The 23,491-nt window shown below is 46.3% G+C and overlaps 1 protein-coding gene across 1 annotated transcript in view; it reads right to left on the bottom strand.

Annotated features, from left to right (window-relative positions):
- CAPZA2 (capping actin protein of muscle Z-line subunit alpha 2) overlaps window positions 1-23,491 on the bottom strand; it is a 314,968-nt gene that overhangs the window by 191,043 nt on the left and 100,434 nt on the right. The window contains exon 4 of the mRNA XM_086919391.1: window positions 10,369-10,432. Coding sequence (XP_086775517.1) covers window positions 10,369-10,432 — 64 coding nt within the window. The remainder of the gene's footprint in view (window positions 1-10,368; window positions 10,433-23,491) is intronic.

Here is a 23,491-nt window from a genome sequence, read left to right as displayed (position 1 = left end):
GTCAACATGTCCCTCTAGCTATTAAGGAGAAGATATGGGCAGATGAGTATATAAACATCTTCTCGTTGCTTACCGATCATTATGAGATGGAATATGTTAAGAGCCAAAAGGAGCTCATGCATCCGAGTGTTTGGCGCGCAAAGATGGCCGCCTTCAAGGTAAATGAGAACATTGGCAATTGGGGCAAGGCGTGGGGGATTTTTACATCCATCCTGGGCGAACGTAGGCCCGAATTACTGTCTGAATTGCCGATTTATCAGTCACGGACCATGGGGTATTCCGTGTCACATGGGGGCAATCAGTGGTTCTGTTACGATAATATTTTCAGAAAAGCGAAAGAACATGATAAAAACTTAACTTGGGATTGTTACGATTCTGTGTCATGGTCAAAAATGGCGGATACTGGTATGTTGAATTTGCCATTAGTAGGGAGTTGTGTGGGGGAGTCCTCCCGCCAATATTCTGGGACCTCCTTTCGATCAGGCGCGAGTAACGAATACCAGTCCAGGCCGAACGGCACCACAGGTAAAAAGGGGAGTTGTTGGAACTTTAACAGGGGTAAATGTACGAGGCCCCAGGGGTCATGCAAATTTAGGCACGAATGTAGCGGGTGTGGGCAAGCGTCCCATCCTGAGTCCATGTGCAGAGCCAAAACAGGTGATAACGGGGGTAGAGGAGGCGCCAAGCAGGTCTGAAATAGTCCGAGGGGCGCCTTTACCTACTCCGATTGATACCATGGCAATGATTCCTTGGCTCAGCGAATACCCGGACCACGCTTCCGCTGGGGTGTTGCGGAACGGGTTTTCATATGGTTTCCGCATCCCAGTGGGGGAGTTTCAGGGTTTAGCGAAATGTAAAAACCAAATATCAGTCTTGCAGCACACGACCGTGGTACAGCAGAAGATTGGGAAAGAGGTGGCTCGAGGTCGAGTCGCCGGTCCGTTTAATGTGCCACCGGTTGCTAACTTTGTTTGTTCCCCCTTAGGGGTGGTCCCCAAGAAGGACCCGGGTGAGTTTCGGCTGATACATAATTTATCAGCCCCACGTGGTCTTTCCGTAAACGATGCGATAGACCCGGCAGTGTGTTCAGTACGGTATGCATCTTTCGATGAGGCCGTAGCCATTTTGAATCGCCTAGGGCCCGGTGCGCTGATGGCGAAATCTGATATCGAGTCAGCGTTCCGGTTGCTCCCGGTACATCCAGACGATCAGCGTCTTCTTGGTTTCACGTTTCAGGGACACTATTACATGGATAGATGTATGCCAATGGGGTGCTCTATATCTTGTTCCTATTTCGAGCAGTTCAGTTGTTTCCTGCAATGGGTCTTCACAAGGAAGACGGGGTTTCATCAGGTTATGCATTATCTCGATGACTTTTTGTTTCTAGGGGCAGCCGGGGATCCGGAATGTGGTCAGGCTTTGAATGAATTTTGTGTCTTAATGAACCATTTTGGTGTGCCATTGGCACCAGGTAAGACGGTGGGTCCTTCGACTTGCCTCGAGTTTCTGGGGATCGAGCTAGACTCCGAGGAGGGTTGTTTTCGTTTACCAAGAGAAAAAGTGCTTAGGTTCAGGGCATCCCTGGAGACGTGTATTAGTCAGTCTAAGGTTAAGTTGCAGCAATTACAACAATTGGTGGGACAGCTGAATTTTGCCCTGAGAGTAATACCGATGGCCCGCCCCTTTACCCGCTCGATCGCTCAGGCCATGGTCGGCCTGAAGGAGGGTCACCATCGCACGAGGCTCTCGGCCGAGGTTCGCCAGGACATGCGCATTTGGTTGGCATTTCTGGCGGATTTCAATGGTCGAGTTGTCTGGAACAAACCGGCGGAGTCCTCCGAGGAGCTGGGGCTGTGGACAGATTCGGCAGGGAGCATTGGTTTTGGTGCCATCTTTGGCACACAATGGTCGGCTCAAAAATGGCCGTCATGGTGGCATGAGGATGGGTTGACGAGTAACATTGCTTTTCTTGAACTGTTCCCCATTCTGGTGGCCCTGAAAACTTGGCCTGAGGGGTTTAGAGATCACTCTGTGGTATTCTGGTCTGATAACATGACCGTGGTTGAGTGTATCAATAGCCAGGCGGCACGATGCAAATGGATCCTGAGGCTGATGAAAGAAATTGTCTTGTTGTGTGTGCAATTGAATGTCCTATTTAAGGCAAGACATGTGCCGGGGGTGATGAACCAAGCGGCTGACGCGCTTTCTCGTTTCCGTATGCAGGCCTTCTGGGGTTTTCTGCCCACAGCGGACCCGGTGGCGGCACCCTTTCCCGAAGCTCTCTGGTCTCTCGGTGCCCCGAACTACGAAACCTTGTGGGAGAGAGTTTAGCACCCAGGACAAGGAAGGCATATGAAGGGGCGTTCCGTTCCTATTTGGCCTTTTTGGGGACTGCTGGAGGGGAGCTTTGGGGCCAGGAGGAGTGGGTAGTAAATTTCCTGCTGTCTTTACATCAGGCAGGCAAGTCTGTGGCTACTGCCCAGAGGCATCGGGCAGCCATTTCCTTTATGGCTAGGGCTTATGGGATCCAGGACCCGACAGCGTCTTTCGTTGTACAAAAAGCGCCTCGTGGGTGGCAACGCCTTGAGGGTCGCAGAGTAGATGAAAGGCGCCCGATAGGTCTGGATAGGTTGGCCCTGTTGTTATCTGTACTCCCTTCAACGTGTTCATCCCAGTATGAAACAGTGTTATTCCGAGCCGCTTTTGTGCTGGCATTCCATGGGGCTATGCGGGTAAGCGAACTAGTGGCGAGGAACAAGCGGGATGTGACGGGGGGACTGTGCCGAGAGCACGTTCAGGTCAGAGGGGAGACAATGTCCATCTCGTTTGTCAGGTCCAAGACCGACCAGGGTGCAATGGGGGACTGCATAATCATACAAAGGATTCCCGGGTCCTCCATGTGCCCGGTAAGTTGCGTAGAGGAATATTTAGCGCAAAGGGTGGCATCATGGGGGGGGACATTGTTGCGACACGCTGACACCACCCCACTGACGAGGTTTCAGTTTCAGCGGGTGCTTGCGATGTCAATCTCCGCTGCGGGCTTGAACCCCGGCGAGTTTGGGACCCATTCCTTTCGGATAGGGGCTGCTACAGAGGCTACAGCCAGGGGTCTGAATGTCGAACAAGTTAAACGTGTGGGGCGTTGGTCCTCGAACTGTTATAAAAGGTATGTGCGGTTGCACATGTTGTGAAGCTGTAATGATGTACTCACGCTTCTTGTTTTCTTTGGTTTTCAGTTGCGCAAGCCTACGAGGCGGGGCGGACTGTGCAGTCGACCCAACACCGGGTCAGCGGTCAGACATCACCGGCTGTGAAAAAGGAGGTGTGGGTCGTGGGCCACTCATACGTGAGGCGGGCCGCGGACGTATTCAAAGCAGGTGACATGATTCACGTGGCTGGGGAATACGGGTACAGTGTGTCCTTCTACGGAAAGGGCGGGCTCTGTATTGACCAGTTTCAATCATTTTTTGAGGGTTTGTTAGGGCGGACGAGGTCACCGCCGGCTATAGTCATAGTACATCTTGGGGGCAACGATTTGGTGTCCACTGGTAGACGACTACTTCTTGAGGCAATGCTTTCCACTGTAAGTTGGTTAGCGAGAAGAGTTCCAGGGTGCACAATCGCATGGTCCCATATGATACCGCGAAAAGTGTGGCGGGGGGCTCTTTCAGTTTCTGCTCTGAATCATTCAGTAAGGAAGATTAATAATAAAGTAAGTCGACTGTTCCGTTCAAGTACACTGCATTCTATTTCGCATGGTTGTATTAAAGGGGACAGTATGTATTTGGGTGATGGTGTTCATTTGTCCCGGGTGGGGAACGAGTTACTCATAAGAGACCTGATAGCTTGGCTGGGGACTTTAAGACATGACCTTTAGGTAGGAGTGTGTGGGGGGTCCGGATAGCCGGTCAACTATCCGGCCTGTGGCGGTAAGGTCATGATCGGTGAGCACTAATTGGTAGATCCCTATGAGTGGGCGTCGCCCATTACGGATGGGAGCGCTCGAGGGAGGTGGCCATTGGCCCCTCAACGGGTAGGCGGTCCCTTCTAAGGATGGGACGCCGAAAGGAAAGGAAAGGCGGTCAAGGCCCCTTCCTGGGTAGGAGGGGCTACAGCCCCCTCCTGGGGAATTTCCCGGGGCCAGGATATCTGCGACGGCAGATGTGGTAAGTTGTGTGGGGTTTGGGAGGGGGTCTACGCTACCTTCTAGATACCTCACACGAGTCCTCGAACGACCTTTAAGTGGCGTCGAGTTTATTGGGGCCCCCGTCAAGTCAAGGGAAATTGGTAGTTGCACTTGAGGTACACCTCTGTGCGGTCGCCCCTCACAAGTGAGGGGGATATTTCGGGTTTAGGGATCTTGACACCGGTTACGACCTTGCCGTTGGCCCTTAAACGTTAGGATGTACAATTTCAAAATTTCAAGTTAATGTTTTGTAGGATGTTAGTTCGGCTAGGAGAACCTTTGTATTAGAGAATATGTTAAGGTTAGCCAAAACATCGCAATGTGGTAATGAAATTGTACATAATATGAAACTGTTATTTTAATGTTTTATTTTGTTTCATATTTTAATAAATACGGCCGGGAGGGTCACTCCCTCCCGTCTTCCAAAAAGTTCAGAACTGTTTCCGGTTTCCCATCCTTGGGGAGTGTGTTGAGAGGGGGTGGCGGGTATCGCGGCCATATAAGGACCAATGTTTTTACCTGCATTGCTATGTGGATAAATATGTTGATTCCATAGTGGTTTTGGGGTTTCCCAATTTCAGAAAAGAATAAACACCAACATATATTTCCTGAGAGAAAGAAAAATAGAAGGATAAAAAAATATAAAGACAAAAGAAAGAAAGCACAATAGAATAAAGGAGGCATCCCTATGCTTACCACTAAATTCACCAGATAATCTCTAAATATCAAAATGCGTCATATCTTTAAGGTAGTAAGAGTCACATTAAGGCCAAGAATACCCTTGAGCATACCCATTTTGTCCATTCTAAGCTCCGAAAACACAAGATGGCCTCTTATGTGGGAAGTATTTCAACACCCTTAATACTTCACTAAAACATAATTACTCACTTACCCCTTGTTAGGGTCTGAAATTAAATAGTAATATCACTGTTGCCAGTTTCAACGTACTTTTGTCTAACTGTGAGATCCATAGCTACCATTCCATTTCTAAAATCAAATAAACCCAACTAATTTCAGCCAGTTATTTCAAGTGCACGTATGCACCTAACACTTTGCTTTCTCTAACCATGTCTCATAGTTATGTGACTCCACACTAAATCTACGCCGTGATCGAGGCCACAGCATAAAACCTTAATTCGCAGTAAGTAAATAATATAACATCACATATTCCAAAACCTAGCCGCACTTTATAAACACCAATGCCACCCAGGTAAGATGCATTTTAACATTTCAGGTTCTTGTTTCCACGTCCCACTGCAAATCTGTTCCTGCCCCCACCAACGCAAAATCATATGTTGAATCTTCAATAGGCAGCACAATACAAATTAAGGCCCCGCGTCGACATTCCAACATTCCAATGTTTATGACCGAAAATGAAAATAAATCTACTTATCTACTGATGAGACATTGCATATCCCGAAGCATTGCAGCACTCTTTAAACCTGTGTTTCGCATCCCACTATAAACCGCCCCAATATTCTGGCCCCCATTGATCAAAATTCAAAGCGTGATCCCTCAGATAGCAGCACAATACTGCTAACTACCACACATCTACATTTACATGATTTATAACCGAAAAGGCAGAGAGAAGCACTCAACGTCCACTAAATCGACAATCATGTATCAAAAAGCGTTGCTGCGCTCTTTGCACAAAAAACAAAAAAAACAGCCCCAGTCACAAGTGTTTTAATCGGGTACACTCTACCATTACATCCTTCTAGACCTAATTCCCACAGTTCAGAGTTTACATACCTTTTCCAACACGTTTCGCATCCCATTTCATGGCCCTGCTCATTCAATAGTTTAAATACTCCAAGTCACAATACCCACTACCAATCAGATTAATTGCTGTGTGTTGGTGGTTCAACAGCTCTCAAGTATCTACAAAATCCAAGATGGAATACCACAGTTCACATTTAAATAGTTTAACGCAGCACACTGATAACAGTCCTGCTGACTTCATAATTTCTTAAAGCTATACATTACGCTGTAAAGTATACTAATTAGTTTTCATGAATTAAAAAATGTAATTCAATTTCCAGTTTATAATCAGAAACCCATTATTTGTTAAAGGACCAATCATTTTCTCAAAATCCATGATGTCTATATTGTCAAAGCTTTTATTTCCCTGTATGAACCGAACCATACTGTGCTATTGCTTTCAGTTCATCGCTAACACCATTATACTGTTTTACTGCTTACGTCCTATCCATTGACATTGATTAGGTTGCACCATTTCTCCCTCGTATTGTATGATCCATAGTCCTATAGCTCCCAAAAGGAGGCAAGTCACTCATACTTTCAAACTATTTATATTTATTAAAAGATAAGACAAAGAGAAGAAACAAAAGAAGACAAAAAAAAATGAACAAATATAATTCACTAATCTTCACCGGGAATCAAAATCTTCATGTTCCAGACACCAAACAAGTCATTGATACCATTATGCGATCTATTCACAACGTTCAATTACATTTTCTGGTTTTTAAATATCCGTTGCTAATTCATTCTTAAGATTTGAGAGCCACTCATTGCTCCTTAAGCGCCAAATTACTGACTCCATTTTTTGTTTCTTCTTTTGTTTTTATCTTCTAATAAATATAAATAGTTTGGAAGTATGAGTGACTTTCCTCTTTTTGAAAGTTATAGGACTATGAATTTTATAATGCTAGGGAGAAATGGTGTGGCAATATCAATGGATAGAACGTTAGCAGCCAGACCGTATTATGGTGTAACCGATTAACTTCAAGCAATAGGACAGTAGAGGATCGGCTCCCACTGGGAATAAAAATCTTTACAATATAGGCATCATGAATTTGGAGAAAATTAATAGGATTGGTCCTTTAAATTATGGGTTTTTGATAATAAGCTGGAAGACTGATTTACATTTTCTAATTCCTAAAAAGATATTAGCATACGTTACAGCATAATGTATAGCCTTAAGAAATGATGGATGTCAGTAGGACTGTTATCGGTGTGGAGCTTTAAGTTAAATGTGAACGGAGGTGTTCCATCCTGGATTTTGTGGATAGTTGTGAGCTGTTGAACCACCAACACACAGCAATTAATCTCGGATTGGTAGTGGGGATTTGGACTTGGAGTAATTAAACTACTGGATGAGTGGGGCCTAATACACATTGGTGACATGGATGCGGAAATGGGTTGGAATAGGTTTGTGAACTCTGGGAGTTAGGAATAGTAGGAAGTAGTGGTAGAAATGTATCCGATTAAAAGTATCTGGTTGGGGTAGTTTTTGTTTATAGAGCACAGCAACGCTTTGTGATACACGATAGTCCATTAGTGGACAATGAGTCCTTCTCTCTGCTATTTCAGTTCTAAATCATGTAAATGCAGACGTGGGGTTGTTATAAGTATTGTGCTGCTATCTGAGGATACACACTTGGATTATGGATTAGTGGGAGCCAGAATATTGTGACTGTTTATAGTGGGATGCAGAAATGCATTTTTAAAGTGTGCTGCAACGCTTAGGGATATGCGATGTCCCATCAGCAGAGAATGAGTTTCTTGCTCTTCTTTTCGGTCATAAACATGGGGATGTATATGCGGTATCTTTATTTGTATCATGCTGCCAACTGAGGATTCAAACTTTGATTTTGGAGTGGTCAGGGCCAGAACAGATGGGCTGTTTTTAGTGGGACACTGAAACAAGAGCCTACAACGTTTCGATGTATCTGACCTCGGCAGTTACCTGTGCTTATAAAATGTGGCTACGCTTTGAAATATGTGATGTTATATTATTTATCTAACTACGAATTGAGGATGTATACTGTGATCTCAAGATCATGGTGTAGATTTAGCGTGGGAGTCACATGACAGAAAAATGGTTAGAGAAAGTAAGGTGTTTGTGCATACGTGCACTGGAAATGGTAACTGGCTGAAATTTGTTGAGTTTATTTGTTTTTAGAAATAGAAGCGTAGCGTTGGATCTTAGAAGACGAAAAACATTGAAACTGGTAACAATGCGTGTACTACTCAATTTAAGACCATAACAAGGGGTGAGTAATTATGTGGTTTTAGTAGAATATTGGTGTTGTTTACATCAGAGACAATCTTGTGTTTTCGGAACTTGGAATGGTCAAAATAGGCATAATCAAGGGCACACTCTGCTTATATGTGACACTACCTTAACACCTTCGCTGCTAGGTGTTTTCCCCTCCGGTGCTGGATGATGCCCATTTCCATAGTTTCATGACGAGCTCAGCTCGTCATCAGCACAGCTCAACCGTGCATCATGACGAGCTGAGCTCGTCATGAGCATGGAAAGGGTTAAAGAGAACGTAATTTTAGGTTATTTGGAGATATTCTGGAGAAAAAAATAATGGTGGAGCACAGGGAAGCCTCAGTTATCCTATTGTGCTTTCTTCTTTTTTCATCTTATTTTTCTATCTCGCAGGATATATATATATATATATATATATATATATATATATATATATATATATATATCTATATCTATATCTATATCTATATCTATATATATATATATATACACACACAAATGGAACAAGATTAGGCTTACTATAGTTGTTATGTGGCAGAGGTTTCTTTCTCTTGTAACAGCATTTATATATATATCTATATATATATATATATACACACACACACAAATGGAACAAGATTAGGCTTACTATAGTTGTTATGTGGCAGAGGTTTCTTTCTCTTGTAACAGCATTTATATATGTCAGCAAACCATATAAGAAGAGGAGAACACAATTAGCTTAATCATCACTTCATGTATTCTTATTGGCAGATTTGGTTGAGTGTACCGTTGGATCCATTTCAGTATAAATTAATTCACTTCAACACCTATTGCCTTTACATTACGATAAAAAATTCAAAGCGAAGACCTGAATAATAAATGATAACTAGGATGATTATTAGATCTTAGAAATCACGACATAGCATGTGGATGTTGGAATCAACATTTCTAATATTAAGACCTAAGTGGGTAACTCAAAACAAATGTATATTTACTTATGGACCAACAATAGAAGTTTTTGAGATGAAATATGCGTATTGTGCTGTTGTAAAGTTCTGCTTGATTGAAAAGGGTCCATTTGTGTTCTTGTATGTTCAGCCCTGAAGAAGAGGCATAGGAACGCTACAAAACATGCGTTGGCTGAATAAAAAGTCTTAGTCAAGAAGCATTGTACATGTGGGAATTCATGACTAATATTTTATGAAAATGATAAAAAACATGTGAACTAAACAATTTGATAATATTTATGAGCTCTACTGAAGGTTTGGAAGTCTGGTTAAAACACCTTGTCTGTAGTTGAAAACTTTGTGAGGAAACGTATTACAGTATCTATGATGGTTTTTGTTGCGGCAGAATGTCGACAAGAAATTTGATTGACTAATTAGTGAGTTGATGACTATATGTAACCAAAAGTATATTCTCTATACAAATATTTTTGTAAAATGTACATATTCAATTAGGCTTGGCAAAGCTGTACTTCAAAAGACAACCCCTAAACAGGTCTATATAACATTATTGTTGAGGACAAAGCTCTAATGACCCTTGCATTAAATGCAAGATGCAGTCTCACTTGTGTATGAATATATGCACATCTGAGCAGCGATGAGGACCCTTTTGTGAAAAGGATATCAATACCCCTACACTGCGATAGAGTTCACTCATGTCAATAGTTAGGAGCAAGAAGTAGTAGCCATTCATTAATGGTCCAAAAGAATACAGAAAAATAAAGTATCACCCTACAAGGTTCGGAAAGCTAATATGCAATGCAAAACCGCAAGATGGTCTCGAAAAGTTTTCCCAGGAACTCTAATGAATACCCTGCACAAGAAAACGTGTTTTTTTAAACCATTGCACTCATCTTCCTTTTGTTTTAGTCTTAGCTACCTGATAAAAAAGGCTAATGGAAAGGTACTCCCACGTTATCATTTTGTTCCATTTAGAAGGGCTGCGACTCTTACACATTCTAGAATACATTTTATTGTTATATTTTGTTCCTGGTAACGGTATACAATCCATGCATATTAAAATTAGAAAAAAGTTTAAAAGATCACAGTTTAGACAACATTGTTAAAAATGACTACCAGTATAAAAATGGTTGATAAAAAAAGGGAAAAAAATATCCCTTTTTCACCACCTTCTACCTGGAAAAATGTACACTACATATGTTAAAGTGTGTGCATACCTGGTCATCGTAGCCTTCTAGTTTTACAGGAGTGAACTGGTCGAGATTGTACTGCGCAAATGCACTAGAATAAACAGAACATTGTGTGGGTTAGGTTAACAAGACGGTAAATTCATGAATGAAATACCCCGAGAAGGGGAAAAATAACATTTGTTTTTCAAAAACATAATTAGCTACTAAACAACTTAATGCAAACCCATACGCATTAAAAAAAATTGCAAAACTGAACTAGTTAATAGAAATGCCTTTGTGGGCCATCACAGTTTGGTTAGTGAAAGCTGGCTGATTCAGCAAAAAAGTACATCTGTGCTGGTTGATCCTGCACAAAAGTAAATCTATAAATGCTACCGACCAAAAGAGCCACAACTTGCTTTGATTATTTTACAGGATTTTATAAGATGCTTAAACACTCCATTGTTTTGTCTCGAGATGTTAGCTAAGAGGCTATCAGTATTTGCTGGTCATTTACACAATACCATTTTAAAAAGGCATTATGTGACTAAGAATAAGGACCTAGCTAACTCGGCAGCCTTTGCAAAAACGTGGAGTACGTGGAATGAGAAAGAAGCAAGAGAGACTCTGTCCCGGAGAGCTTAAGTGGTGGCATAAGGAATCCCGATGAAAGCAATTTGATATTCGATATAAATGATCTTCTACCAACTGGGCATTTCTACGGAAAAAAGGAAGACCAGTTCATAGAATGTCAAGAGTAGTTTTAAGTGTTTACCGGAACCACTGAGAACATTTTATATTTGCCTCTGAAGTACTTCATCTTGGCAGAGGAGTAAGATGGTGGCACCCACCAAAGGGTGAGCAGGACACAAACTGTGGCTTAGCTACAGTTTTCCTGACAAAACAAATGTTATATCATTATCAGTGTTGTTCCGCAGAGGTTGCATTCCAAACTAGAGATGGCAATATATTTTGCTCCACCAAGGGAATTGGTGGAGTTTTGGCCACTCTGCGATACACTTGCAATGCAGAGTTCCAGCCAAATTTCACCAACCACTGCAGAGTTTTTTCTCATGTCCCATTAAGCTGGCAAGCACATGCCAGATTAGGCATACCCTAGCACGATTTTCAGTCACTAGGAGGGAACCTGGCGAGATTTCTTTAATGCGGCTGGTCACAACCGTTTACAGTGAGAAAGCTGCCATTAGAGAAGAACATCTACTCGAGCAGCAGCAAAATAAACATGAGAAGTAGCACCCTCTGGCTTGTAGCGTGGTGCCGATCAAGCATGTTTTTCAGCAAGGATGGAGCTTCCAGTGCTAAATCGCAACTCAACGTGCTAGTTTCCGGCTGTACGCGGAATCTCGCCGATTTATTTTGTAACTTCATGAGTTACACCCAGGTCTACTCTAAACCAGATCAACTGAAGGCTGCAAGTTAATAAATATTCACCTACCCTGTACATGAAAACTAATGCTTAAAAGCAAGAATACCATACAGGGAGACCAACAATCTGAAACTAGCATGAAAAATATCTCTCACTGGAAAAAGATATGTTAAAGAAATTCAAAGGAAGGGGATATAAGCAGCACATATTGAACTCAGCCAAGAGCAGAGTCTCCAAGATAAAAATGGAAGAAGCCTTGTTTACGAACCAGGAGCCTAAGGCACAAAATGTCAGCCTGGGTAGATTCCTCACCTCCTACCATAGAGATCATGTAACAATGAGAGCATTCTTCAAGTAAAAAAGAAACAAAAGAACTGGAATTTCCAGGGAAGTAACCAAGGATTAGAGGGACAAGGGCACAAGGAAATCTCAGATCACATACAGAAGGGCTAAATCAATGAGGGGCCAAGTGGTTAAAATAACATTACAATTGAAAAGGAGTCATGGTTGAAGTCTTGTAAGGGGGGGTCACTAAATGTTGTAAGTATAAAGCACGTTGTCATGGGGACAACTAATACCCAATGTAATATCAAACAGTAGAAAAAAAGTCACATGATTTGTAAAACGGACTTTGCAGTATATATTCTCAAATGCCCCTGCTCTAAGATATATGTGGGGGCTACTTTCCAAGCACACAAAAGGAACGCCCAGCATCTCAGAGCTATTACAGAGACCCAAGCTATCTGGTTGCTAGGTATTTTACACAGCACCAATGGAGATCAGTATGTAATGACTTATATGATAATTTACTATATCAAACATAATCTGAGAGGGAGAGACTCGGAAGTGAGCTAAGCTGTTTGGAGTTGAAATGTATCCTTGCTCTGAACAACAAAAAACCCTGGGGTTTGAATATCAAATAAGACAATGCATGTACACTAGTAATAAGCCAAAGGATTATTAAGGATTGTAATTTTGTTTTTTTGACGTTTAAGGCGGTTTTAAAACTGTTTAGTTTTACTTGCAGACACTGAAAGAAGGATGGCAAGTTTTGGAATTGATAGGTGTAGTCTATAGGGACATTAATATATGTAAGTTCCATGATCATATTAAGATGCCCACTAAGAAAATGAAATCTTGATTTGAAGTAGAAATGAATTCGCATCAAGTAAATGAAGAGGATCTGGAGAAGATCTGATAACGTGGTAAATGAAGTCAAGGGAGGGATGTGAATATCTCAAAGAGGCTCGATTCTGGATAGTATTGGTTGTTCAATTATTTGAATGAAAACATGCTTAATGCAGGATATGAATATTAGATACAATAAGTGAAAGAATAAATATCATTGCTTTTGCTTCTGTATTAAATTGAAGGCTGAGTGGGGGGGTGTGGTTAGCAGAGTAAGATGGCGTTCGCTTAAGCTACAGGCTCTGGCCCGGGTCAACAATCCGTAACATACGCCACCAAATGTCTGATCCAGACAACACTAAAAGATTCCAGTACCATTCCTGTGGCATATGGGTACTGCAGAGCTGGACTAAAGAGCTAACAACAGCAACCAGGAGCACAGACTTTCCCGGCGAGCAGTGGGCCTACATGCGCCATTGAGGCCTGTTACGCCCCGGACTCACTTGTCGACCTCTGCTGTTACGGATGCCAACTAATAAAAGACAGGATTGCCGGAGCACTCCGAAAACTCCCCGGAGGGGCGGTCTGGACAGGTGGTGCCTGCATAGAGAACAAGCATTTCTGTGGAGAGGCACGGATGGGGCCTGACCGCGTATGCAGCTGTAGGCGGCGGGGTGGTGAGCGGACCTGTGGTGAAATCTACGCCGGCACCCTCTGGGGCCTGGAGGAGTGCCAGCAGCAGCTGACTTGCCCTTTCTCACCCGGGGTCGTCCTGTGGTGAACCCATATTGGACTGTCGGGGCCCCAATATGCCAGCATGAACGAGGGTGCCTGAATGAGGGGGATCCACTGTCCGGGTATATGGCCTAATTCTGCGGACCTGCAGCATTTTCGTAGAGGAAGCAGGGCATGGCGGAGGGGCACCACCGTCCCCCCTCGAGACCTGGAGTGCTGACGAGAATCAGGAGCGGCCCTGCAGTGGCGCCCGCACCGGCGCCTGCTGGGGCCTCCGGCAGTGAATCCAGTTGGCTGTCTGGGAGACAGATGGGCCTAGCGGCTGTCCTCAATCCCGCAGGCAGAAATATGGGCCGGAGGGTGCATATGCAGTGAGCGCCGGCGGTCTTTCCTGTCGCAACCCAGGAGGCGTCCACAGCGGGTAAGGCGCACTTGCTGCGACGACCATCAGAAGCAGCTGCGATGCAGCCTCTCTGTATTGCCTTTATCCTTCTCCCTCCCCGCTGTAGCTTCCTGCTGGCTCAATGCACAACCTGGAGGGTGAGTTTGCCCCTATTGCCTGCAGCCGTTTCCATAGGGGCAGGGCCTGAATCTTAAGGCCTGTTGCAAAAGTTACTACTTGTGTACGATATATCTGTAAGAGACATTGGTTAGTGAAAGGTTCCCTACCTTAAAATATCTCTAGGCGTCAGACTGGATCCGGAAAGTTTTCGGAAGCAGTACCCCTGCGCGTCGGAAGGTGGGGTTGTGCTGCTCCGTGTCAGTCAATGGCGTCGTAGGTGCAGAGATTACGTCAAGGAGACTACTAAGGCCCCACCCACGCACGCTGTCAGTTCTGTACATGACTTTCCGCACCAGGAACGCACAGCCATGCAAGAAACTGACTACTGGTGCCATGAAACTAGGGCCCTGAAAGGGATGACCGTAACCCTATAAATCAGTTCGCAGAACGGGGAGGATGGGTGGGCGGTAAGGAATCGATCACAAACTAATGTCTCTTACAGATATATCGTTACACAAGTAGTAACTTGTGCATCTGAAAGAGACACGTTAGTGCTAGATTCCTTAGCTTAGAATAGATACCCCAGCAATACCAACCCCAGTGGTGGGTCTGTGAACAAAGATCACACTAGAAAGTCACGGAGAGCAGAACGGCCAAAGAAGCATTCTCACCGGACCTGTCAAGGCAATAATGCTTGGTAAACTTGTGCAACGAGGCCCACGTAGCTTCCTGACAGATGTCCTGCAAGGGAACGCCACGTCTCATGGCAGTCGTGACTGCCATTGCCCAGGTAGAATGGGCACTCAGCCCCACAAGAGGCCACCTGTCTGGATGAACAGAGAGAAAAGGAGGTTTAGAAGAAAGAGCCTGGAGCTCACTCACTCTTCTGGCAGAGGTGATAGATACCAGGAAAGCAGTCTCTAGAGTGAGAAGACGTAAGGGGCAGGTATGACGAGTCTCAAAGGGAGCGCACATGAGATAGGTCAAGACAAGAATTAAGTCCCATAGAGGTATTATGAAAGGCACAGGAGGAAACGTGTGTGCAATGCCCTTCAGGAAGCGATTAACAACTGGGGACTTAAAAAGAGAGGGCTGATCTGGAAGCCTTAGAAAGGCGGAAATGGCAGAGAGATAACCCTTGATAGTGCCCAGAGCAGAGCCCTACTGGTGCTGCTTGTGTCGCCAACATGTTTCGACCGACTTACTGCACCTCAAAAGGTCACCCTGGTCTTCGACAAGACGCCTGGCAGGGAGGTCTCCCAAGAACAGAACTGTTCCGTCAGGACGACCTCACCACACTGGCTGCTCCCGTGGCACCACGGGAGCAGGCAGTGTGCCGGGCGTCTTGTCGAGCTTATAATTATAATAGACTCGTATTTGTTTTCCGCGCTGTTGGGAATCTCAGCACGTGATGATAGATTGGAAATCGCTTTTGTGATCAGTTTATTTTGGCACCTGGACCGAATTGCGGTTGGGCCAGAAACAGGACTAGGAAACGGAATACGTCCTGAAGAAGACCGGGGTGACCTTTTGAGGCGCAGTAAGTTGGTCGAAACATGTTAGCGACACAAGCAGCACCAGGAGGGGTGTTTTGAGAACTTAAATCTTCATCAAACACTACCCATCCTTTTTCTCTTTTAATCCAGGTTGCGAAACCCACTAATAAAGGCTTGAAGGGTATCCTCAAACCAGTTTTAGAGCACTTTTTCCATTACCTGCACTTCGTCGAATCACTAGTCCTAGTCACAGGGTAACACTCACTGATCAATGACTATTTATGTTGTGTTTGTTTCTTGTATTGTGTCTTGTGGTTTTTGGTTTTTTTTTCCCCTTGACTTATGCTCCGTCCTGAGTGTGGCTACACCAGGGCGTTTGATAAGCAGACCCGATGATGAAGCATGTCAAATACTTTGGTGTGTGAGTGAGGGCAGTTTTTCAAAACGGATGAATTTTTTCTGTTTTGTAGTGTCATTTATGCATTCGATTCTCTCCACCCCTTCTTGTGTGTAAATGTAGTTTAGGGGGTTCAGGGTGGCGGAGTTGTGGGAAGATGGGAAGATCGCATTTCACTATATGCGGACGACATTTTGCTCTATCTGACCTCCCCATCGAAATTCCCGATAGTAGTTCTAGACATCTTGGCAGTTTGGCAGATTCTCTGGATTTACGGTCAACTGGGATAAATCCTTATTGTTCGCCCTGAGGGGAGACCCTCCTGCCCCCTTCAAAATTGTCTGATCCAGATCAATATTGCGGGCTTTAAATATCTTGGTATATTTATTTCTCATGATTCCTCAGTTCGATACATCCAAAATCTCCTACCGCCCCCACACAGACTCAAAAGTTGGAAATTGCTTCCCCTCTCACTTTCGGGAAGGGCAGCCCCATTTAAAATGATGTCCCTACCTCGCTTTCTCTACGCACTGCAAAATGCCCTTGACCTTATACCCACACAATACAAAGGGAACTCCTTTGGGACGGTAAACCATGTATCACCCTAAATAAGTTGACCCTAAATTGGTACGATGGCGGCATAAGTCTTCCCGATATTAAAACATATTATTGGGCTGCACACTTGGCCGCCATAAACCACAGCACATATGGACCAAGTGATGATCCTGGCTACGCCATGGATAAATGGCTCCTCCCCTGAGGTCATTACAATAGGGCACTCTACTCGCGGCCCAATAATATTAAGTTGACGGGCCCCACCAAGCATTCGGTCCAGACTTGGCATGACGCCTCCAGGGCTTATGGGCGGGGACGTAGACTGACATTGGCGACCCCCCTTTGGGATTCTAAATCTCTGGAGATCAAAAGGCTTCGATAAATGGGACCTCATTGGCATCACACAAATCAAAGACCTCTGGGTGGGAGGGGAAATCAAATCCTTCAACACATTGCAGGCCGAATATGACCTAGCAGCTTCAGAATACTTCCGCTATGCCCAAATCAGATACTCACTCTGAACGCTCTTACCAACTGGCACAATTCCCCCCCCCCCTCCCCCCCTCACCCCCTCCCCCTGACGCCCCACCTTTAGAAGATGGAATCCTAGATGGCAACCTACCTGAAAAGACAATTTCTTTAATATACAAAAAACTGAAACCATATGACCGACCTCCTGCGGGCATTAAGGGAAAAGTGGACAGGAGATGAAATTGAGATAGATGACGAAGACTGGCAGGAGGCGGTGTCTTCCCCTAGAATGGTTGCCATACCAGCGCGCCTCTGGTTGGTACAGTTAAAAATCCTCCACTGTGTATACGTCACTGGGCCACGCATGATTCACATGGGGGTTACAGACAATGGGGATTGTAGGAGAGGGTGCAGTCAGCTAGGAACCTTTTTACACATTCTATGAGACTGCAAGTTAGTCTTTTTTGCACGAGATACATGAGGTACTATTTGCTGTAGCACATACCCGTTGCCTCCTCAATATGTGGGAACCCACAGATCTTAACACTCAGACACAACGGGCCACCCTGGGATTCATGATAGCTAAACGTAACATTGCACAATTGTGGGGGGCTGCTAAACCACCTACGCTGGAGGACAGGAAAAGAGACCTGGACTGGTGTAGGTTTAGGGAGAAGACGGTAATGTCGCTAGAGGGTGCACCAAAAAAATAGGTGCGCATCTGGGGCCCTTGGAATAGCTACTGGGGGGAAATCTGTACACCGCCTGAGTGCACTGAACCAAATATTCCCCTTTCCCGCAGTGTTCCCCTTTCTATGTTGAAATGTAATCCTCACCCTTCCCATGTCTGTATTATTTCTCCATTTATTGTGCCCTCTGTATTGTTTATTCATACTGATGCTTTTTTTCAAATAAATTATTTAAAAAAATTAAAAAATGTATCCAACTCTCAATTGTACATATGGCATAGCTAACACTGCATAGGGCGTATGTGATGTACCCCTCTGTCTCCTCTGAATGCCCCCACGGTCACTTACCTGACACAGACCTAACTCATATGCTTTAGTCGTGTCCCTCCCTACAAGGGTATTGGAGTGAAGTTACTGCAGGCCTGTCACATATATCTGAACACCCCTCTTGGTCCACTATCTGGGGTTTATCCCCACTCCCCAAAAAAGCTGTGGTATTGTGCCGCTTCACTGATCTTGCCCTAAAATTGGCCAAAAGAATGCTCACACAGCGCTTGAAATCCCTCTCAGCACCGAGGGAGGGCGCATGGTAAGAGGAAGTCATTCGGTGGGCCACGGCAGAAAGGGAGGCCCTACAAAGGGAAAAATATAGGGGGCTCCGAAAAAAGCCAATTTCAAAGGAGTGGGCCCATCTATCAGAACAATTTAAAGCTTATGCTAACAAAGAATAGAGAGAGAATATGTAAAATAACTCACCCTATCACATCTGATAGCAATCCAATGCGATGATCACACGGAATGCCTCTGCTTGGGACAGGTGACTGACCCTCTCCTTCCTTTCCTCTCCCCCTCCCCCCCTACCATCCACCCCACACCCACCTGCCCCCGCACCCTCCCCTTTGCTCCATAAGTTAATGGCCTCTCTATAATAGACATACGTATCAAACCACCCAGACCAATTAAAGCTAGTTAATGGGGGTTGCGTATCTATTGCTTTTAGTTCATTCAAAATGTTGTACCACTATAATAACAGTTCCTGATGTCGCATACATCTAACATTCACAAGGCACGATTACGGTACTGTGCAGACTCAAAAGGACAGGTGCAATAAAGATTGAAATGTATTGAATATTTATCAAAAGATACAGCATTTGAAAATAGCACTGAAAAAATTATAACAATGTCATTACATTTGTACTGTACACATTGATGTGAACAACATGTAAGAAATGTATGCCAATGTCTATGATCCTGATGGACAACCTTATGACAAAGCATGTAATGTTTACTTAGGTCTCTGAAAACCAATAAAATCGGTGTTTTTGGAAGGCGGAGTAATCATTAATTAATGCAAATGATACAATAAATTGTTGAGTAGTGCTGCAGTATGAGAAGAGGGTTTCCAAATAGTATTTTGTTTATGTTCACAATGACGAGTAGACATATGGTGTATTTAAATTAACTCTAAAATGGTGTCACTGATTTGTTGACCTCGGAACAAAGAATAAACTACATACACACACATACGTTTATGCAGGCAGGTAGAACGAGGGGTAGGTGACGGGCTGTGACCGCTCATGCAACTAACCCGCAATAATATTGCGGTCCCCTGCCTTGACCTAGGGAACATTAGGGCCTATGAGTAGGGGTTGATTTATGGATCCGTACTGGGGTGAGCATGACATACCTAGGATCTACTGTATAACTACCAGGGATTGAGTATAATAAGACTCTAGATACCCACCTGAATTCAGGGGTAGCGGTCATATTTTTTGTTCCTGAAGAAACGCTATGTATCCAGTACTGGACCAACATAGCATGAAACATGCTGACCTAAATAGTGAAACCTCGATAGTTCACAACACACTCACTGAGTAGTGGCATATCATAACTTTGCGCACACTACTGTATCTTAGTTTTTAACTTTAGCTAAGGGTCTCTGAATAAAATTTGATCTCCTTTAGGTAATTTTAAGATCACACTCTCCACCTTACACATTATAACCCACACACCTGCATGCACCATCATGGCTGATACAAGAAAAGCAAAAAAGCCCAATGATTAAGAATGACACCCACAAGGGTGTGTGAGGGCAACACTTCCAAATAAGGAAGACCCCTTGGCACCATATATTCTAACCACACCTTTTCTTCAACCTTTTCTATACCGTCTCCACATAGGAACAGGTACTCCAAGTACCCACACTGATTAGACGATATAGATTTATTTATTTCACTGAAAAAAAACAAAGGTTACATTAACGTTATAGTTAGCTTTAGAATTTACACAAACTAAACCATAGAAATTCAGCAGTTAATAGTTATCTCAAGTAAATAACTTGTGCACTAAGGTAACTATAATTTGCACCCTCGACATGCACAGTATTCATATCAACAATTTCACTGCAAATGTTTGTGCTATTATCAATGATGTTCCAGAAGTGTTGCAATATGTTGGGTAATTAGCAGTGCATGGCAAGGGTGTGAGTTCTAGTTAGTTGAGAACTATAACTGCTGAATTTCTAAGGTTTTGTGTGTGTGAAATCTGAACCTAGCTAGAACTTCCCTGTAACCCTTGTTATTTGCAGTGAATTTCTAGGGTTTACATTTGATTACCTAACTTTAATGTCCCTGTAACCTTTTGTTAGACGGGACCTGGAGGGTCGGCCGAGGACAAGGGGAGAGGTCTCCGGGGAGAGCCGTCTCCAGCGATCGTACAGACAAGTAACTTCCCCCCCACAGATAGACACCACACAAAGATAAGATTTAACGTTCTTTATAAGCAATCTTGAAGTACGGTAGAATGGTACAAGGAGGTCAGGACTCAGGGGTCCCCTCGATTCTAGTCTCTTGGATGGGAAAGGGGGTAGCGGGACAGTCTTGTTACCAATCTGGTGGATACGATGGAAAGATGGTTAGCTCACAATCCTCGAGCTCGGCGTTCTAGGAGGACGGGCTGCGGCAGCGCCAGCAGGTCCCGAGATGATCGTAGGTAGCAACGGTCCGCGGCAGAGCCAGCAGGTTCCGACGAAGGTGGTAGTTACAACGGTCCGCGGCAGCGCCAGCAGGTCCCGACGAGGATGAAGGTTGCAGAAGGCTGCGTCAGCGTCAGCAGGTAGGACGACAGTTCACAAGGCAGGGCTGCGGCAGCGCCAGCAGTCCGTCAAGGATGAGTTCTTCACGGTGTCTCTCGACTCCAGGATACAACTGCCTTCCTGCTCGGGAGCTGCCCCAGTTATAGGGCTGGTGCCCTTTGATGTCCAGACCCTCGCACTTGGAGGTCGGGAGTTCCGGGAAGAGGGAGTCCAGACACCCAGCAGGGGGGGTGGAGCCAGCGCCCGGGGGAGCCGGGGGCGATCGGCACCTGGAGGGGGAGAGCCATCGAGACTCCTCTCTCCCATTGACCTGCCAAGTGGTCCGCTCACCTCCCGGGTGGATGGTGGTGCCGGGCTGTTGGGGTCTGGCCAGGCCCAGGGTTAGGGTTGAGCTGAGGCCACGCGGCCTCGTGGTGCACGGTCCAAGATGGCGACTGGGCCTGGGCGATGGTGTCGGTGGAGGCCCAGGCCGGTGTTACGGAGATGTTCGGGGCAGGTGTCCCGTGTGGGACGGGTTACGGGTTACTTCTGGGGGTGGCTTCTGGAGTGCCGGTGTCCGGGCTCTGTCATGCGGGGATGGAGCGAGCCGCCTTCTGGGGCCTGTCCAACATGCGTCCCCCCCCAGCTGAAGGCGGGGAGAGTTACCCATCTTCTTGGGGACTCTCTCCTTCGAGGCGGAAAAAGCGTGACAGGCCATCCGCATTGGCGTGATCTTGACCAGGGCAATGTTCCACAGTGAAGTCCATCCCTTGCAGGGAGATGGACCATCGCAGCAGTTTGGGATTCTCCCCCCGCATCTGCATTAACCATTGCAGGGGGCGATGGTCTGTTTGTACCCGGAAGTGGGTACCGAAGAGGTAGGGCCGGAGCTTCTTGAGGGCCCACACCACTGCGAAGGCCTCCCGCTCGATGGTACTCCAGCGCTCTTCTCGGGCCAGGAGGCGTCGGCTGATGAAAGCCACTGGCTGATCGATCCCCTCGGAGTTGAGCTATGAGAGGACGGCCCCAATACCATGGTCCGAGGCATCGGTCTGGACGATGAACTCGCGGCTGTAGTCGGGGGCCTGGAGCACCGGGGCGGTGCACATGGCGGCCTTCAGTTTCTCGAAGGCCGCTTGGCAGTCTGGAGTCCAGTTGACCGCCTTGGGATGCTTTTTGGATGTGAGCTCGGTGAGGGGCCCCACAATGCTGCCATAGTCTTTTACGAACCTTCGATAATATCCCGTGAGCCCCAGGAAGGCTCGTACCTCGGTTTGGGTGACGGGGGCTGCCAGGACTGGATGGCAGCGATCTTGAGGTGGAGAGGTGCCACCAGACCGCTCCCCACTTGGTGTCCGAGGTAGGTCACGGACCCTTGGCCGATTTGGCATTTGCTGGCCTTGATGGTGAGGCCCGCTCGCTGAAGGGCCTGCAGGACCTCTCGGAGGTGGTAGAGGTGGTCTGACCAGTGGCGGCTGTATACTGCGATATCGTCCAGGTAGGCGGCGCTGAAGTCTTCGAGGCCCGCCAATACCTGGTTCACAAGTCTCTGAAAAGTGGCTGCAGCGTTTTTCATACCGAAGGGCATCACGGTGAACTGGTAGTGCCCATCCGGGGTGGAGAAAGCGGATCGTTCTTGAGCCCTGGGGGTGAGGCCGATCTGCCAGTAGCCCGCTGTCAGGTCGAAGATGCTTAGGTAGCGGGCCGCTCCCATGCGGTCGACCAGTTCATCGGCTCGGGGGATAGGATGAGCGTCGGTTCTGGTGACAGCGTTCAGACCCCGATAGTCGACGCAGAACCGGAGCTCGGGGGTGGCGCCTGGGGCGGCCGCTTTGGGTACCAGTACGACTGGGCTGGCCCAGGGGCTGTCTGAGGGCTCGATGACCCTGAGAGCGAGCATCTTGGTGACTTCTTCTTGGATGCAGGCGCGCACCCGGTCGGGCACTCGGTACGCCCGATGCCGGATAGGGGGGCTGTCCCCAGTGTCTACGTCGTGAAGGCACCAGGGGGTGACCCCGGGGGTGAGGGAAAACAGATCCGCAAATTGCAACAGGAGGGTCCGACAGTCTTGGCGTTGCTCCGGGGTCAGGGCATTGGAGAGTCGGACCCCATCCACGGAATCATCTCTCTCACGGGTCCTCAGCAGGTCCGGGAGTGGCTCGGAGTCTTCTTCCACCCCACTGTCTGTAGCCATCAGGAGGCTGAGCTCTGAGCGCACAAAGTGTGGTTTGAGTCTGTTGGCGTGGAGGACCCGGAGGGGGTTTCGGGGGGACTCCATGTCGATGAGATAGGTGACAGGGCCCTTGCGTTCGACCACCTTGAAGGGTCCTGTCCATTTGTCTTGCAAGGCACAGGGTTCGGTAGGGGACATCACCCACACCTGCTGACCAGGTTCAAACTCAATGGAGGAGGCATGTTGGTCGTACCATTTCTTCATGTCCTCCTGACTGGCCTCCAGATTGGCTTTAGCGATCTCCCTGAATCGCCTGGTCTGGTTGCGGAGGGTCAGGAGGTATTTGTAGACATCCGGAGGGGTTTTCAGGGGGGCCATCTCCCATTCCTCCTTCACCAGGCTGAGGGGCCCTCGGACAGGGTGCCCGTACAGGAGCTCGAAAGGGCTGAAACCGAGGGACTTCTGGGGGACTTCTCGGTAGGCGAAGAGGAGGCACGGTAGTAGCACGTCCCACTGGCGGCGTAGGGGCTCCTCCAGCCCCATAATCATTCCCTTGAGGGTGCGG

The sequence above is a fragment of the Lissotriton vulgaris genome, chromosome 1_1, assembly GCF_964263255.1.
Source record: "Lissotriton vulgaris chromosome 1_1, aLisVul1.2, whole genome shotgun sequence".
Taxonomy (NCBI): domain Eukaryota; kingdom Metazoa; phylum Chordata; class Amphibia; order Caudata; family Salamandridae; genus Lissotriton; species Lissotriton vulgaris.
The sequence above is the reverse complement of the archived record's forward strand: the minus strand, read 5'-3'. Positions and strand labels throughout refer to the sequence as shown.